Source organism: Drosophila nasuta, chromosome 2R (genome assembly GCF_023558535.2).
Source record: "Drosophila nasuta strain 15112-1781.00 chromosome 2R, ASM2355853v1, whole genome shotgun sequence".
NCBI lineage: Eukaryota > Metazoa > Arthropoda > Insecta > Diptera > Drosophilidae > Drosophila > Drosophila nasuta.
In genome coordinates, this window is record NC_083456.1 from 23,428,627 (window position 1) to 23,445,743 (window position 17,117).

The 17,117-nt window shown below is 36.9% G+C and overlaps 2 protein-coding genes across 19 annotated transcripts in view; one reads left to right on the top strand and one right to left on the bottom strand.

The window, feature by feature from the left end:
- Nucleotides 1-17,117, top strand: part of LOC132787662 (serine-rich adhesin for platelets) — a 61,919-nt gene that overhangs the window by 18,848 nt on the left and 25,954 nt on the right. For 11 of the 18 annotated variants that reach the window (XM_060794875.1, XM_060794877.1, XM_060794876.1 and 8 more), the window contains 3 exons: nt 1,056-1,181; nt 1,251-1,631; nt 3,150-3,798. In XM_060794875.1, coding sequence (XP_060650858.1) covers nt 1,056-1,181; nt 1,251-1,631; nt 3,150-3,798 — 1,156 coding nt within the window. Of the gene's footprint in view, nt 1-1,055; nt 1,182-1,250; nt 1,632-3,149; nt 3,799-7,482; nt 9,609-10,195; nt 10,426-15,179; nt 15,239-17,117 lie in introns of those variants that run through there. The other 7 variants (XM_060794883.1, XM_060794890.1, XM_060794891.1 and 4 more) reach the window with 4 other exon arrangements.
- On the bottom strand, nt 72-1,022 carry LOC132787664 (uncharacterized). Its single transcript, XM_060794895.1, has one exon. It carries the CDS (start codon nt 986-988, stop codon nt 701-703), a length of 288 nt encoding a protein of 95 aa, XP_060650878.1. The 5' UTR covers nt 989-1,022; the 3' UTR covers nt 72-700.

Here is a 17,117-nt window from a genome sequence, read left to right on the forward strand (position 1 = left end):
GTGAAAGCGCTTCAAGAAATAGTAAAAAATGTAAATTTACTTAAATTGAAGTTGAACATGCTCAGAGTACTGATAAATTTATATATATTTCTTCGCTGCATACGATACTTACAAAAAGTTCTTCACTGATAATATAAACATTACTTTTATATGTACATAAGTAGGCTCGAAGTATTTTCGCATTCACAGTGCAAATTGTAAGCAAATTCTGCAATTTCAATGTCCAGCCCAAAAATGATATTCAAACGACCAGCTTCAAGTCTTTCCAGCAATTTTGCGCTGCAATCCTTTCGATAGTTGGGGAAGGTGAAGAAGTCCTTTCAGCGCAGCATTTGCCATTTGGCACACCATTTCACATTTCACATTTCACATAGCATTGCATTTCAATTACACTCGTGAATTTCACTCTTTCTCTCTTTTTTCCTCTGGCTGGTTTCAATTCTGTTCAATTTTTATTTTAGCCAGTGAGCCGTGACAGGGCTTGGCTCTTCTTTGCCTGGGCTTATCATTTGCTGGCCACGTTGCCAAAAACGTTTCGTTGAAGCGTTGCCAAGAAGTCACATTCATAGACACACACACATATATAGAGTATAGACATTGACATTGGTGTAGGTAAACGAGGAGAAGGTAAAGCAATAGAAAACTTTAACAATTCTTTTTTGTTTTTGGAGAAACGCGAAATGGAATTTCAATTTGGCATTTAGTTACTGAAATGGGAGGCACGAAATATGCACGACATGTGCAGCCAATGATATGTCGACTGCTCATCTTCATACGTCTCCAAGTCCAACTGCTCCTCTGCCTCTTCATCCTCATCCTCATCTTGAGATTGCGGTGCTAGCCACTGCAGACTGACAAAGCCCGCAAAGTATTCGTTCTGACCTCGCTCAATGTAGGTGGTGAAATGCACTCCAATGCTATCCCAGAGCTCCCACATTCGATTGTAGAAATAGAGCAGAGTCGTCGAGTATGCCTCCTCATCATCCATAACTATACAAAAATATTCTGACTCAAGCAACAATGTTAACTTTGAGTATGATTTCTCTATTCTTCAGGTCATTTGGGTGTGCATACTGTGCCGCAAGAAGCAGGAACTGTTGTCCAAAACAGGCCAATGGATCAACAAGACGGCGGTACAACAAGATGGTTTCATCCGGCGCATCGAACCCGATGGCAGCAGCGTAAGTTATTTATAATCCCTGCAACCTACTTCTGAACAACTCTTTAACTTTATTGTATTTTGCTCGCAGGACATCTCACAGCAGGCCATTGTGGATCCTCACGATACCACGGACAAGCGACCAAAGCTGGAGCGCACTCGCAGCGCCGCCGAGAAGGAGAATCTGCCCATGCAACGTGCTGGCAGCATGTTGCGTCGTCAGTATTCGCAGCAGGAGCAGCCAACGAATCGACGTCTCTCCGTCTCCGATAGCGGCATGGATGCCATGAGTCCTGGGCAACAGCAGCAGCAGCAACAGCAGCGACAGCGCATGCAACCAATGAATCCGCAGCAGGCGCAACAGTACCAACAACAACAGCAGCAACAGCAGCAGCAGCAACAACAAGGATATGGACAGCAGCATCCACAGCGATCGGGTGCTTATCCAGAGGATGATCCGCGATACTATCAGGTGAACTAAATGGGATTAATATAATAAGAAAAGACAAGGGGAAAAAGGGGAAAAGAAAGAGTATTATCAGGTGAAGTAAATGGGATTAATATTATATGAAGAGAAAAGATGGGAAAAAGGGGAATGGAGTATTATCCGGTGAACTAAATGGGTTTAAAATGAAATGAGAAGAAAAAAGAAAAAAGGGGAAATTAAAGAATATTTCACATTGGCAAAAGCAGCGAATGTGCCAAAGCAAACTAAGCTGAATTGCAAGTAGAAGAGCTTTAACTAGAGTCTAGATAAGTTTCATAGTAAAGCGGAAACTAAAGCAAGCAAAGCCATAATGAAAATGCATTCGTGGTTAACTCAAAAGCAGATGAGAAAAGATGATATGAGAGATGCAACAGAAAAAGGTAAATCATAGTAAGCAAAGTATAAAGTAGAAAAAGGAGTAAATTGAGTTAATTAAGAGATAATAGACACACAGGAACATCTATGAAACTAGCGACAGAGACAGTTCACTAACTGAATAAAAAATATCTATGTATGTAGAATAATCTGCAAATGTAACGAATTAAATCAAGTGGTCAGGAAGATGCGAAGTGGAAGAGGAGAAAAATAATTTAAGAATTTGTTGTGCATAGCTAAAGAAACAACATTAAAATTAGGATAAATCAAAATAAGATTCAATATGAATATTATATATTGTAGTGGAAGGGATACAGCAAATTTCTGAGAAACAGAAGCACAATAAACTGAGAATTTCTTAGGGTAGAAATTAAAAGAATTAATTTTAAGAAACTGAAAATCAGAGTCTCCGAATATCTGAGAGGACAATAAACTAAGAATTTCTTAAAGCAAAGAAGCAACATTACATTTAAGAAAAAGAGATAATGAAATGCATAGGTAATAATACACAATAATTTTAATATGGGAGGAATAATATTGTAGTAGTAGAGAAACTTTATATTTTTGAAAGAGAAAAAATAACTAAGAACAATAAAATTTGTATGGCCTCAGAAGCAACATTGTATTTATAAAAAAAATACTGAAGGAAGAGATAAGATAATAATGCATCATATAATAATTTGAATAAGGAAGAAATAAAATTTGTTGAGAGAGAAACTGTGAATTTGTAGGTGAGAAGAGTAAACTAAGAATTTGTAAGGTTAAAGAACAAATTGTGTCAAAGAAACAATATAAAATTGTTGAAAAATATAAGAATTAAGAATTTGTTTGGGTCGACAACAATTAAACAATTTTGAATTTATGCCAAATATTATAGAGCGTTTTGAATTCGAAAAAGTATCAATGAAAACTAGGCAAATCTGCAAGTAGAAAACTTACACAAAACTATAGATTAGTAGAGCATGTTACATACAAAGAAATATGATTGAAAAATGAATATTTCATTAACTAAATCATATTAACAAAGTATCCAAGTGGAAGGCTAGTGCTTTAGTAAGAGCGTTAATGATAATTTTAATTATATTGAACCCAATCTAATAAATAACAAAATATCTGTTTGCATTGCAGGGCGAACTGGACGGTTTGATGCGACAACATCCGCATCTGGCGCATCCCAGCCAGGTGCAACAGCAACCACATCATCAGCAGCAGCAACATCCGCACCAACAGCAACATCAGCAGCAACAACAACAACAGCATCTCACGCCACAGCAACAGCAACAACAGCAGCGACAACAGCAAGCACAGCAACAGCAACAATATGCTGCACGCCAGCAACAGCAGCAGCAACATCAGCAACAGCAGCAGCAGCAACGTCAGCAGCAACAACATTCACAGCAGACACAAAGACTGCAACAGCAGCAGCAGCAGCAGCAACATCAACAGCAGCAGCCGTATCAGGGACAAGCGACACATGCTCAGATCCATCAGCCACCGTCAGCGATGAGCCAAAGCCAACAAATGGTGAGCGGTGGCTATCAGAAGCCGCCTCCGTTGACACGAAATCTGACGATCAGCGGGGGACACGCAATGGATGCCACCTCGTACAATCAGCAACAGCAGCAGCAGCAACGTCGTGCCTTGGCCGGAGCTCAATATGCATCGCAGCAGCAGCGTTCGTTTAGCAGCTCCGAGGAGGAGTTCCAGAACCAAATGATCGCAGCTCAGGCCCAGGCTCAGATGGGGGCAACGATCAATGCGGGCTCCGATTATGACGGTGAGTCGATTCGTTTTCTCCAATTTGTTTTGCACTCCTCCAAATTCCTCGTATGTCTCTCAATCGTCTCTCTCTCTCTCTCTCGCTATTTCGTTGTCTCTCTCTCTCTAACTGTTGATCGCGATAGCTGTGACACAATCTCTCTCTCTCTCTCTATCTATCTATCTATCTATCTCTCTATTACTTTCTCTCTGTGTGTATTCCCTTCGCTTTCAATTTACTGCTCTAAGTGTCCAGCAAAAGACGATTTCAAATTGTTTTTTCTTAAATGTTTCTGTCTCTGTCACACTCTCTCTCTCAAAACTCTCTCTTTTGACTCGCTCGCTCAACAAAAAAAATATTCCAATTAATATGTTAAAAAAAAAGAAACCAAATAACTTTTCAAAAAGTAACACACTGCTGTCTCTCATTGGTGCGTTGTCTTTTCCTTTTAGATCTTTTTGGCTTTCCACTAACAAAATTTATCAATGTGTTTTGAAGCAACATTTTCCCTTAAATTTTCTCACTACCCTCCTTAATTACTTTCCTACTTTTTGATTTATGTTGTTCAACTAAGCTTTCTGACTAACTTGAGGTGCTCCAAATTCTAGAGGCAAAGTGTAGAAATTAGATTAATGACGATTATAATTTATTTAAATGAGATTTAGTATCTATAAGAAAATTTAATATATAATAATATAATATATAATCGTTGAATTCTACCATTTCTTAACAAATGATAACAAAAAGGTTAAATATTCAAAATATACTCTTTAAACAAATGGGAAATAAATTTTACTATGTTTCTAGAAATATTCAAGAAGAAGATTTTTGAACTCTCACAATAATTGGAAAATTTTTGAAATTAAAGTAATAAATTTTAGCATTTCTCAGTAAATATATTTCACAACTATTAAAATGTAAATATTTAAAAAAGGTAATACAAAATTCGAATATTTCATTTCTCCATTTCTCAATTTAAAAGAAGAGTTTTAAACTCTCAAAATAATTGGGCAATTGTGGAAGTTAAAGTAATGAATTTGACCATTTATTAATGAATTTATTTCATAATTATTAAAATCTTAATATTTGAAAGAGATCATAAAAATTTTAAAACTTAATTTTACTATTTGTCAGTTTAAAATTTAAATTTAAAAGAAGAGTTTCAAATTTCTCACGCATACATGTTATAAAAAGTAATTTCTTTTGCGAAATTGGAATTTGGAGCACCCCTTAAATTATCTTTAAGTCCTAAGTCTAAAATTAAGCTAGCTGTAAAAGTAGTTAGATAGCTATTAAACTCTTACTCCAACACACTCACACTTACATATAGTATTTGTAGAGTAAGTGCTGTAAGTTGTTTTCTAAAGTTCTGGCAAAAATCGAATGGCAATTTACGTAGCGAAAATAGCCACGTTTAGTGACCTCCTTGTGTATGGTGTGTGTATGTGTGTGTGTGTGGTGTGTGTGTTGTTGTTGGAGGCGTAATCTGCAGGCAAAAAGAGGAAGTCTTAAATTTGCACATAATTTTTCACTGTGCAAAATTGTTTGGGGCAAAGTGCAAGGGAAAAGTTTTTGTGCAAATGCTTTCGAGAGCGCGCCACAAAGGAAAACGCAAGTTGCATGCACCGCATTTGCAAAAATAGAAAGCAAAACCTCAGACCACACTCACACATACACAAACACAGACAGAGATAGAGATACACGTATTCTGTTTTCATTTTTTTTTTTGTGCAAGGGAAACATTTCGAGGCGCTTATCTTGGGGCCACTTGACTTTCAACAACAGCAATGGCAATGGGCAACGGCAACGGTAACAGCAACCGCAATGGCAACATAAACGAAATAAAATAAAAATAAATTGTTGACTATGCAACGAAAGAGGAGGCAAGGCAAAGGCAAAGCAAAGAGAGGCAGGCAAAAGAACCGCGACAAGTGCGCACTTTTTGGACGTTGCATACTTTTAGGCTGGCCGTTAAATGCAATCAGCATAAATTATATGCAGTAGCTGAAGAGCCATGCTGCGAGTAGTGTGGAGAAGAAAGGTGGTAGAGGGAAGGGGGAGGGAGGAAAGGGCCACAGCTGACCCGAAAACACATTTTCCAAGCAGCAATAGGCAGCGGCCGAGGCAGAGGCGTTTTCCTTTTTGGCAGCAACCGCAAGATATCAAATAGTTGTTTGGCCAACTTGAGCTGCGACAGAGAACGAAGGTTGGGGCATGCTTCCTGCTGCTACTGCTGCTGCTTGCTACTTGCAGCATGTTTTGCTGCTGAGCGACAACGAAAACGACAACGGCGACACTGTCAAGTGCGTTTTGCCTGGCAAATTTATTATCCTAATTAGAAAGTTTCTTGTCGGCACTTGGCTGCAAGCCTCAATAACCAGCCCAAGCATTTTGCTTCTTCTTCGTCTTCTTCTTCTGCTTCTTCTTCGCCTGCTTGTGGCGCCCCACAAACTGCAAGAGCATTTTGGCTTGACTGCGCCTATTACAAGGCATGCATGCAACATGGCGACGGGTGATTTAAATTCTTTTCTTTTTATTGCTGCACATTAGCGTGCAAAGTTTCTGGCAAGCATGTTGCACTTGCCACACACACACCCCCAGTGTCCACTCTCTGTCTCACTCGCTCTCTTTCTCACACTCCCAACACTTGCTCTCACCATGTCATATAATAATTATTGATTTCAACTTTGGCCCCCCAAAAAGAGGCAAGTGCGAGTTGCTTCTCATTGTTGTTGTTATTGTTGTCGTTGCCTCGACCAGCTGCAAGAAACTGTGGCATCAAAATTAGGCGCAAAGTTTTGGTCTCGATAAGCAAGCAGCAGCAGCAGCAGCAGGCTGCAAATTTGTGGCAAAAACTCTGTGACTGTGTGCCACCTCAGCTGTGATAGCTTGCCACCCACCCACAACCCCCTCTTCAAGTCCACTTCGAGCTTGTTGCCACTTGTCTCGCGGTCAGCCGGTGCAGCTGCACTGACGTTCTGCACCTTCCCCACACGTTGGTGTGTATTCACCACAGCGTCGGCGAATTCACCACGATTCAAAGTCAAGTCAACTTTACCACGCGACAATTCACAATAGATTTAAGCGACACCAGACGTCATGCGTTGGAATTTTTCCACTTCCAACTGGAATGTTTCCCACACACACAAATACAATTGGAATGCAGCACGCATGCGCTTGTCTCACTTTACAACTCTGCTTCTCTCTCTCTCTCTCTCTCGCTCGCTCTCCATATTTGCCCTTTCCTCGTGTGGATATTCCATGGCATCGCCATCAGCAGCAGCAGAAGCAGCAGCAAAGAAAGCAGCAGCAGCAGCAGCAGCTGATGATGTTGCGGACGAAGCGCGCGTAATGTCAAATTTATTTGTTTCAAGTCTAAAAATGTATTTCCCTTTATGAGTTAGTAAAACAACAGCCTTCCTGTTGTGGAATGTACTTACCAGGAGTGGAAAGAGTGGCGATTAATGAAAGGGGTTGAATTAGTATTTTGAAAAGAGTTTCATGTTGACGCTGCAATTGGAACAGAATAGATCAACAAATTTGTTGTTAGGTTAGGTTAGTCAGACTGAACGATATGATACTTACATATATTGGAAGACAAATTTGAGTATTTCAAATAAATACGAATTTATTAAATTGAATATATAATTAAAACGAATGTTTTTAATTGTAATTTTGTTAAATTAAATATGGATATTTATTTTTTGTAAACTTTAATATATACTACAATATAAAAGACAGAAGTTTTGGGCTTAGAGAGATCTCACATTCTTTAAGAACAAATTTTACAGGGAATGTATATTACGATAAGTTTGTCGGTATAATTAAATATGTTGTAAATGAATTTAAAAAGTTCCCCTACATCGTTCTTTTTTTATTCAGTTGTTTAATTTTGTTCTTTAGTTCGTTCTTAGCGAGTTCCAAAAGGAAGAAGTGAACGATGAACGAAATTGAAGAGCGAATAAAATGAACGCCCCAGTTCTGATCCAAAATAAGATAAAGAACTTATTTAGTAAATTGAAGAAATTGTACTCAGTAATTGTTGCTGCGTAGCTTATAATTTAACGTCTTCAATATGCATTACATTGTGCATTATACTGCTGTAATCAGAAAGAAGAATAGATGGAAGTCGATGACGCCATTCGTGATGCGCTTGATTCCTACGCAAAAGATCAGATTGCTTTGCACTGTGCGTTACGCTGTCATTACGCTGCTCCTCTTTACCCTCTCTTCGTCACACTCGCACAGTTGTTGTCTCACTTGGCTCCAATTCACTCTTCAGTTTGGTTTTGCAGCGACGTCATTTCATTCACTGCCTTTCATTTGATGCAGCGTCATGCTCTTTACTACGAATTCGCTGCCAACAACAAAAACAACAAAAGCAACAACAACAGCAACGAGCAGAACTAATGCACTTGCAATCCAGTTAGACAGAACAGTTAGTCAAGCATCCAACACGCGCGCGCCTACGCTTCGTTGTAGTCGGACAGGGGGGGAAGAGGAAATAGGGAAGAGAAGAGCATGGGTTTTGTGGTTGTGGGTGCGCTGAGTGCGGCGTATGGGGAGTTGGCGTTGCCACCCTGCTGGAAAGCAAAGACAAACACGTTGATTTTGCCATTCGCCTTGGAGGTGGAAATAGCAGCAGCAAAAATACAAACACACACACAGACACACACACACTCAGTCCCAGTGCAGCAAAAACCCCTGGCCAAGGCTCAACCCGCTGACCCCAGCATGAGGCAGCAGCAGTAGCAGTAGCAGTAGCAGCAGCAGCTGTCAATGTTATCGCAGTCAGCGTCGCTGTCGCAGTTGGCGTAGCAGTCAGCTTTGGGCACGCTTAACTTTATTTTTAGTTGTGCATTGGAAGCGTCATGGGAAAGTGCTTTTACAGCAGCAACAACAACAATAATAACAACAACAGCGACACGCGGGGCGAACTTGTAACATTGTTATTGGAAATGTTGTAGGCTACCAACAACAATAATAACAGCAGCAGCAGCAGCAGCAGCAACAACAACAACAGCAACAAGCAGTGAGGGTAGGCGCCAAAGGAAAGCGAAAACGTAAAGCAAAATTCCATTGAGGTTTTTTATGAAATCGAAACGAAATTAGTTTTCGATGAACTTTAAAGGCGACCAAACACAGCCGCTGCTGCTGCTTTGCGGTTCTTCTTCGTTCTTTTTCGCTCGTCGCACGTGTCGCAAAAATTGCAAACAATAAAAAACGCGAAATAAAATCACTATAAATCATAAAGAATAAAAATGGAAGTGAAAATTAAAATTAATTAAACACAAGTGTTGGAAAACATCGCGAGAAAAAGACGCGAGAAAACATAGAACAATTGTGAGAAATCGAAAGTGAAAGAAACCAAAAACGAGACGAACGCGTGTGCGTGTAAATGTACGTGTGTGTATGTGTGTTTGTGTTTGTGGCAATTTTAAGGCTAAGGCTAAAACAACAACCTTGAAGCGAAATTGTGCAAAAGAAATGTAGGCAAAAAAAAAAAAAAAAAAAAAGGGAGAAACAAAACAATTATACTACAGAAGAAAAAAAATGTGTGTGAGTGCGGAAACAAATCGCATAAAGTCGCGGCGGTTAAATAACTCGTAATTGCCATTGAATAATAAATAAGTGAATCTGAATTCTTGTCCGCTGAAGGACAAACAAAAAATATAATGCCATCAAGTATGCTCACAGAAGGTTAAAATTGTGCGCGAAATTCCACGCAAAATAAAACAAAGTAAAATCTGTAAACTAAAGTGCAAAATTCAATTTGCTTTTCAAAGGTAAAAAAAAAAAACAACTGCTGTTGTCGCTGCCAATTGAGAGTTAAGCAAGTTTCGACCACACAAAATAATAGAATAAATTAAATCGAATTGTAACATAAATCAAATTTTTGGCTAGCCCAAAACTGCGCAAATTGTGGCGCCCATTGGGCGCTTTTGCATATGGCCACCCACACAAACACATACAGGCACACACACACACACAAACACATACCAAAATCCTCCTAGGCCGTTTTCTTGCGTGGGCGACAAAAAAAAAAGTAGCAGTAAAAACATTATTCTTATTATTATTCACTTGCTGAGGGTTCATGAAATTTGTAGGACTTGAAATTGCCTACAAAACGAAAACAGCTGTTACAATACAGCTCTCAAATCTTTTTGAAATATTCATCATAAGTTTGTTGCAATACAGTTCTTAAATCTTTCTGAAATATACCTCATAAGTTTGTTGCAATACAGTTCTCAAATCTTTCTGAACTATTCCTCAAAAGTTGGTCAAATTTAAGAAATATACACAAAATTTAATTATTATCGTAAACATAAAAGTATTATTAAAAAGTCACTTTAGCATTTATTGATTTTTTTTATTCACCAAATTATAATAATTTCCTTACCACAAAACAAATCATTTATAAGAATATTCACAATTACTTTACTCTGCGCCACAGTTTGTAACACGATTTTGGCAAGTCAAAAAGTGCAATTAAAATCAATTGATTATAAGAATCATAAAAGTGTTTGAAATTTTTTGTAGTCTACTTTAAAATCGATAACAAAGTGCAATAACCTAAAACAAACGCCAACAAAAATTAAGCAAATTGTAAAGTAAATTGATAAACAAAAGCTAAACAACAATAAGGTGAGTGGGATTGCAACCTGTGCTTCACAAAATACAACAACTAACTACAGCTAGCAACAACCCAATCAAAAAAAAAAAAAAAATAAAGCAACTGCAACACTTTTCTACAACACACACAAAAAATGCTTAGAACAGCTAAAAAACAATAAGCCAAAACAACAACTAAAAGAATCTCAGCAAAATGCAAAATGCAAATAGATTAGCACACAACACACAATCAAAGAGGAGGAAAACAAGAACAAATTGAATCGCTTACAAAGTAGCCCAAAAAATTGCAGGCATTTGCCAAAATATCCTAAAACGAACAGTTCCCAAAAAAAAACAAAAAAAAAGAAATGAACCAAAATTGCTGCCAAAAAAAACGCTTAGACATACACTGTAAAAAAATGTAGTGGGGAGGAAGTAGAAAATAATTTCGGCCAATTCCGAAAACGTTTTATGCCATTGCAGATGATTTTTAAGGAAGTAGAATAGATAAAAATGTTGCTATATATTGAAATGAATGTAAAAGTATATTTCTAAATTCTATTTAGCACTATTTATATTTTAAAGAAAAGAGAAAAGAGCAAAAATTTGCTATAAATTTACATGTATTTTTACAAATGAAGTGAAATGAATGTAAAAGTATATTTCTTAATTCTATTTAGCATTACTTATATTTTTACAAAGGAAAAAAGAGCAAAAATTTAATTTTTTAAATACTCGTATCCAATTAAAAAGTTTGTCATGTGTTCTATATTTACATATTTCTAGCATAAAGTTGGCATTTTAACCGCCAGCTATTTGTAGGAATTGATATCCCGTTGTAAGCTCCACTCTTTTTTTAGTCCGCGCTCTTTTTGATGCACTGAACATCCAATTAGTTTCCGCTTGAATTGCGCATTTAAAAATACATTTTGTAGCATACTTTTAGGAGGCGCCAATCGACTCGCTGTGGGCGCTAATCATGGACAAATATGTCATCCAATATGCACATATATATTTTATGTCTGTTGCCCCTATACGATATACTTCAATGGCATAAAAATGAGGAAGGAGGGAAGGGGGGAAGGGGGAGAACAAATCAAAAGCAGCTTCTGTAACTGCATTCAGCCCCCGCATAGCGCGCATCATTTGCCATCCATCTGCTAACAACAAAAAAAAGGACTTCTGTGTGTGTGCGTGTTTTGTTGTATCCTTCTATTGTGTGTGATTTTTGGTTTTGTTTTTTTGTGTGTGTGTGTTCGCTGCGTATTTGCATTTCGTTTAGCTGGGGCCAAAAGGGATGCAGCAAGCAAGCAAGTTTAATTCATGAATAAAGCGAAATCAATAGACAAATAAGCAAATGGCCAAACAGCGAAATGTCAACCACAAAACGCGAAACATGTCGCATATGGCGACAGCACAGCCTGTAAATAAGTAAATAAATATAGACCGCCGCCCACACACGCATATGTGTGAGTGTGAAGAAGAAGAAGAAGATTGAAAAGTGTGAGGCCTGCGGCCTATTTTAAAATGTGAGCAAATGCAGCCGTGGGAACGAGACGAATTTAATTAAAATGTTGACCAACATATTTGCCTGTCCATCTACTATGTGTGTGTGCGTAGGCGTATGTGTGTGTGTTGGTGCATGTGCAACTGTGCGTATGAGTGACATTAATGCGAACATTGAGGCTGGCCAGCCAAAGGGACGAACAACACTAACGCATTTTCGTGCGTACTTCTCTTTGTTGTTGTTACTGTTGTTGTTGTTTGTTTGTGCTATTTATGCGCCTGCGTCTGCCTCTGCATATGTATGTGTGTGCAGTGTATGTATGTGTGTGTGTGTGTGTGTGCGTCGCTTACTGGTTTAAAAATAGAACAAGCTGTTCTCGCCTGCTGTGCTTTTGCCAGCCGCAATGCCCAAACACCTCGCCTGCCGCCTGCTGCCTGCTGCCACGCCTCCTCTCCACCTCTCCACCCTGCCGCCCTTGCTGGCAACTGTCAGGCAAACTGGCTAGAATTTATGGACAAAAATATAAAACAGGAAGCAAGTGTGGCACTCACACACACACACAGACACAAACACACGCGCCGAAACAAACACAAACTAAGGAAAAGTTTGTTTGATTTAACCATTTTTTTTTCCTTCTTCTTCTTCTTTTTGTGTGTTTGTTGTGCGTTGATTGTGCATAGCTCGGCACACACACACACAGTGCTTACACACAACAAAGGGCAGCAGGCTGAAGCGACCAAACGACCAAACGACCGACAGCCCGTGTTTTTGTACACTTTATTGATTTTTGCCTTCTTTTGCGCCTTTCTTTTCTTCTTTCGTCTTGGCTGCTCGCTTCCCACCTTCTCTTCTTCCCACACTCTCTCGTTCTCTCTCTCTCTCTCCCTCTCTCTTTCTGTTGCCCACACTCTCACTCTATCTTCTCTTTCGCACTCGCGTGTTTTCTCTCTCTTTCTCTCTGTCTGCCGCCTTCTCCACCTGCCGCCTGCAATTGTGCGTGCGTTTCAGCATTTCAGCTCACCAGAGCAAACACTGTGCTACAAAGATCTGTGCAAATTAACAAAAAGATTTCAGTTTAAGAAGCCACATTCAATATTCAATTGTCACTAGCGATAATTGTTATGCTTTTAATAATTAAACTACTTTAAATTAGAGGGAATGGTTCACATCGGTTCTATTTATGATAAATCAATTCCTACAACATTGAACAACAATTAAATTTTCAATAATCAAACTACTTTAAAATAAAGTAATACTTCACATCGTTTCTATTTTTCATTCGATTCCTACAAACTCAACTAACAATTAAATGATTTAATTGTCAATTGTGACATGCAATAATTCCTGCGCTTTTTATTTTTGAATAGGTTCAAGTTTCAGAAGCCTTTAGTACAAGTTATTTTCCAGAACAATTCTTTTCTATCTATGGATTAACAATTAAATTATTGAATTATTATACTTCTCCAAAATATATTCTTTGCTCTCCCATCCATTTGATATTGTTCAATATATCATTGTCCTGGCGAATGTCTAATTATAGCATGTGACAATGGGAGTATTTCAAATTATAGCATGCGATAACTTATAGAGTTTCAAAAGGCTTCAATGTCTTTCCTAATTTAAAATGAAGCCTATATTTCACATCGCTACAAGTCAATCTCAATCACTTCAGTACGAAATATACAATTCTAACATGCTATAAATGATGAATTCTTAATTATAGCATGCGATAATTGCCATGAAGTTATTTCAGAAGACTTCATTGTTTTTATTCCTTCAACATGGAGTGAATAGTTCACATCGCTTCGAGTTAATCTCAATTACTTCACAACAAAATGGATTCACAATTATATTGTGCAATATTCAATTGTCACATGATATAATTGATGAGTCTCCATTTATAGCATGCGATATCTTTATCTATCTTTACTACTTTAAAGTGGTAGTTCATGTTGTTTAAATTATTATTATTAAATGATTTAATATTATTATTATTATTATTTAATTATCGCATGCGACAATTATAATATATAATTGTCACTTGCTATAATTAGTGAATGTTCAAATATGTTATGGAAAATTGTAATATCTATCTAACTTTAAAATGGAATGAATAGTTCATATCGCATAAGCCATATTATTCAATATTCACTTGTCACATGCGATAATTGCTGTCTTCTATTCTATAATTACTCACTATTCTCAATTGTCACATGCGATAATTGTTGAATATTTAATTATCACATGCGATAATTGCTAAGCCTTCCATTTGAGAAAAATGTCCCCTGCATTGAAGGTCAAAATTGTAGCAAGAGTTGATCTAACTCAGTCAGTTCCTTCCATATATAATACATATATAGTACATATAGTAAATCCAGTGGCCAGAAGCAGGGCACAAGAGTAGCGCAGTGAAAATCAGCCTAGTGTACAACGGTGTAATTTACTTTAGTTTTTGCTTTGTTTTGTTTTCCTAAGTTCTTTTGTTTACACTAAAACGTTGTTGTTGTTGTTGTTGTTGTCGTCGTTGCTGTTTTTATGTAATTTTTTTTGTGTATATACATACTATATATGTATATATATATTTAGCTGTTGTTCTGCGTTATTTTCTCGTCGTCGTCGTCGTTACGGGCACAATAAACGTTTTATATCGTGACCAAAGTCAAAAGAAACTGTGCCAGGGGTATGGCCCACAATAGGAGGACAACTAAACACACACAAACACTTGTGTGCGTGTATGTGTGTGTGTGTGTGAGTGTATTGGTGTGATTGTGTGTCAAGTTTACAAGTTTAAAGAAATGAGCGCAATGCGTTGCCGACGACAACATTTCCATTTGCTTGTAGAACAAACCAATTAAATTGTAGTTGAAAAATTGCTAAACAACAATAACTCGTAAGCAGCCAAAACGCTTGAAATATATGTAGTTAACGTATTTAAGTATTAAGATTATTAACATAAGTTAATTTTAAGTTCATGTTAAGTATGCGTATACGTAATGTGCTCACAATTTACCTAACTTCACCAAACTTTATTGTTTACTTTGTATGTATCATATATTTATTATATAAAACAACAAAATATTGTATATTTTCTCCACTCTCTCTTTTCTATTTGTTTAACCACCCAAAATCAAAATCAAAATCGAAAACCAACTCAATTTGCCCACTCAAAAATGCCCGCCACAAAAAAAAAATATTTTGCAAATTTACCAACCAAAAAAAATATATATATGAAATATATTTTACAAAACCTATTCAAAAATAAATACAACAACAACTACAGCAGGTAATTTTGGCGGCCAAACAAATCTCTCGCCCGGCGATCTACAGATTCATGCAAATGTAAGCAAAATGTTACAAAAAAAAATGAGTAAAAAAAACAAAAACCAAAATGAAAATGAAATCAAGCAAAAAGTTTTATTACATTTTTACTGCGTGTCTCCTTTTTAAATGTTATACTTTATTTATGATTTAACAAATCAAAAAAACAAGTCACTTAAATGGAATGTACAATTAATTAATGTCGTCTCTTATTAATCCTTATTTGAATTAACTTCGTTTTCTTTCGAAGCACTTACTGCCAGTGTGTCCACACTCTCTAGACTTTTAATCCTTGTTCCTTGCATTATTTCCATTCGATGTTTGTGTGTGTGTGTGTGCGAGTATGTGTGTGTGTGTTTGTAGGAGTGTGAAAAACTCCTTTTTAATGTTACTTCTTCTGTTCTGCTTTAATAACCTCTAATCACAACCACACCACGTTTTGAATACCTCACCTCAACTCAACTCACCCTTCCCCTCTCTCTCTCACACACACACACACACACACTTTCGCTCGCTGCGCTGTGTATTATCCTCCTTCTTACGTTTTCAATTATTATCTTCCATGTTTTTCTTCTTATCTACCTTTTATTTCTTACTTGTAAATGTAAATTTTAAATGACAAAATGATAAACCAAAAAACAAAATTACAAAGTGAAGAATTTGCATGGATATCGTAACGCTGTTTCCTCCTAACTTCAACACACACACAAACACACAGAACAGTCTCTCCCAACACTCTTCAAACACAACAAATAATAACAAATACAACAAGCAATACACTCACAGCTCCAAATTCAAGTAGTTGATGTTTAGGTCCCACTCAATCCCTTTTTTTGTAGCCATAAGCAAATGCATAATTATCTTGAATCTTTTAGCCAACACAGATAAGTATTTCGATTTCCGTATACTCTATATCCAAACAAAAAACTGGTTCCCAACTGGCACAATTCCAGATCAATCAATCAATCAATTGCCTTGTTTGGCTTGTTGTCATGTTAAACCCGAGCACAACTCCGATTGTAACTCACTTGATGATTAGCTTAGGTCTTAAGCAGTAGCACCATTTGGCCAAGTTTCAGCTCGCTGTATGCTTTGTACTCCAATCTTGGCACTCACTACTGCTCTCTATATATCTCTCTCTGTTTCTTAGGTCTATTTAATTACGTACTTTTATACTTGTTCATAAATAGTTAACATACATTACATACTATGCATAACATTTAATACACACACAAAATGAAACAACACACAACATTTACTGCTCTCCGGAAACGTATTTTCAGCAGCTGTTTAGTAGAAAGTAAAATTAGAAGAGAACTGAGGATTAATCGAATATCTATTTTTTTAATTAGAACTTTTACTTTAAATATTTCAAAACTATTTTCTAAATTTTAAGAAAAGTTTTAAGTCTTCCAACTTAGATTAGATATCAGTTTCAAATTTCAAATTTCTAAACTATCTGAAATATATTCTTTAGTTTAAAAGATCAAAATCAATTTGTAGCACAAAAAGTTTAAAGCCATCACAGTTATGCAAAATATATATATTAGAAAAATAAAATATAAATCAGAGAATAAAAAGCATTAACTTTCGATTATCAAATTGTTACTCACAATCTTTTCTCCTAAAGTTCTCTCTACTTCTTCGATAGTTGCTGAAAATTCGTTTCCTCCCACTAATAAGTCTGATAACCATACGTATTCAATTTACACAAAATCTATGATTTTTGATTTCGTAAACATAACAACATAATATCGATCAGCAGCAATACAACCTTATGATTAAATACTCGCACCTTGTTACATATTCGCCGAAATATATTTAATACCCGAAAGGACAACAAACTAATGTCAGGCAAGCAGCGAATGCGACAAGAATGTGTTTTTTTTTTTGTTTTGTG

Coding starts and splice junctions, on each gene's coding strand:
- LOC132787664 (XM_060794895.1), bottom strand. CDS start 988: ATGGATGATGAGGAGGCATACTCGACGACTCTGCTCTATTTCTACAAT.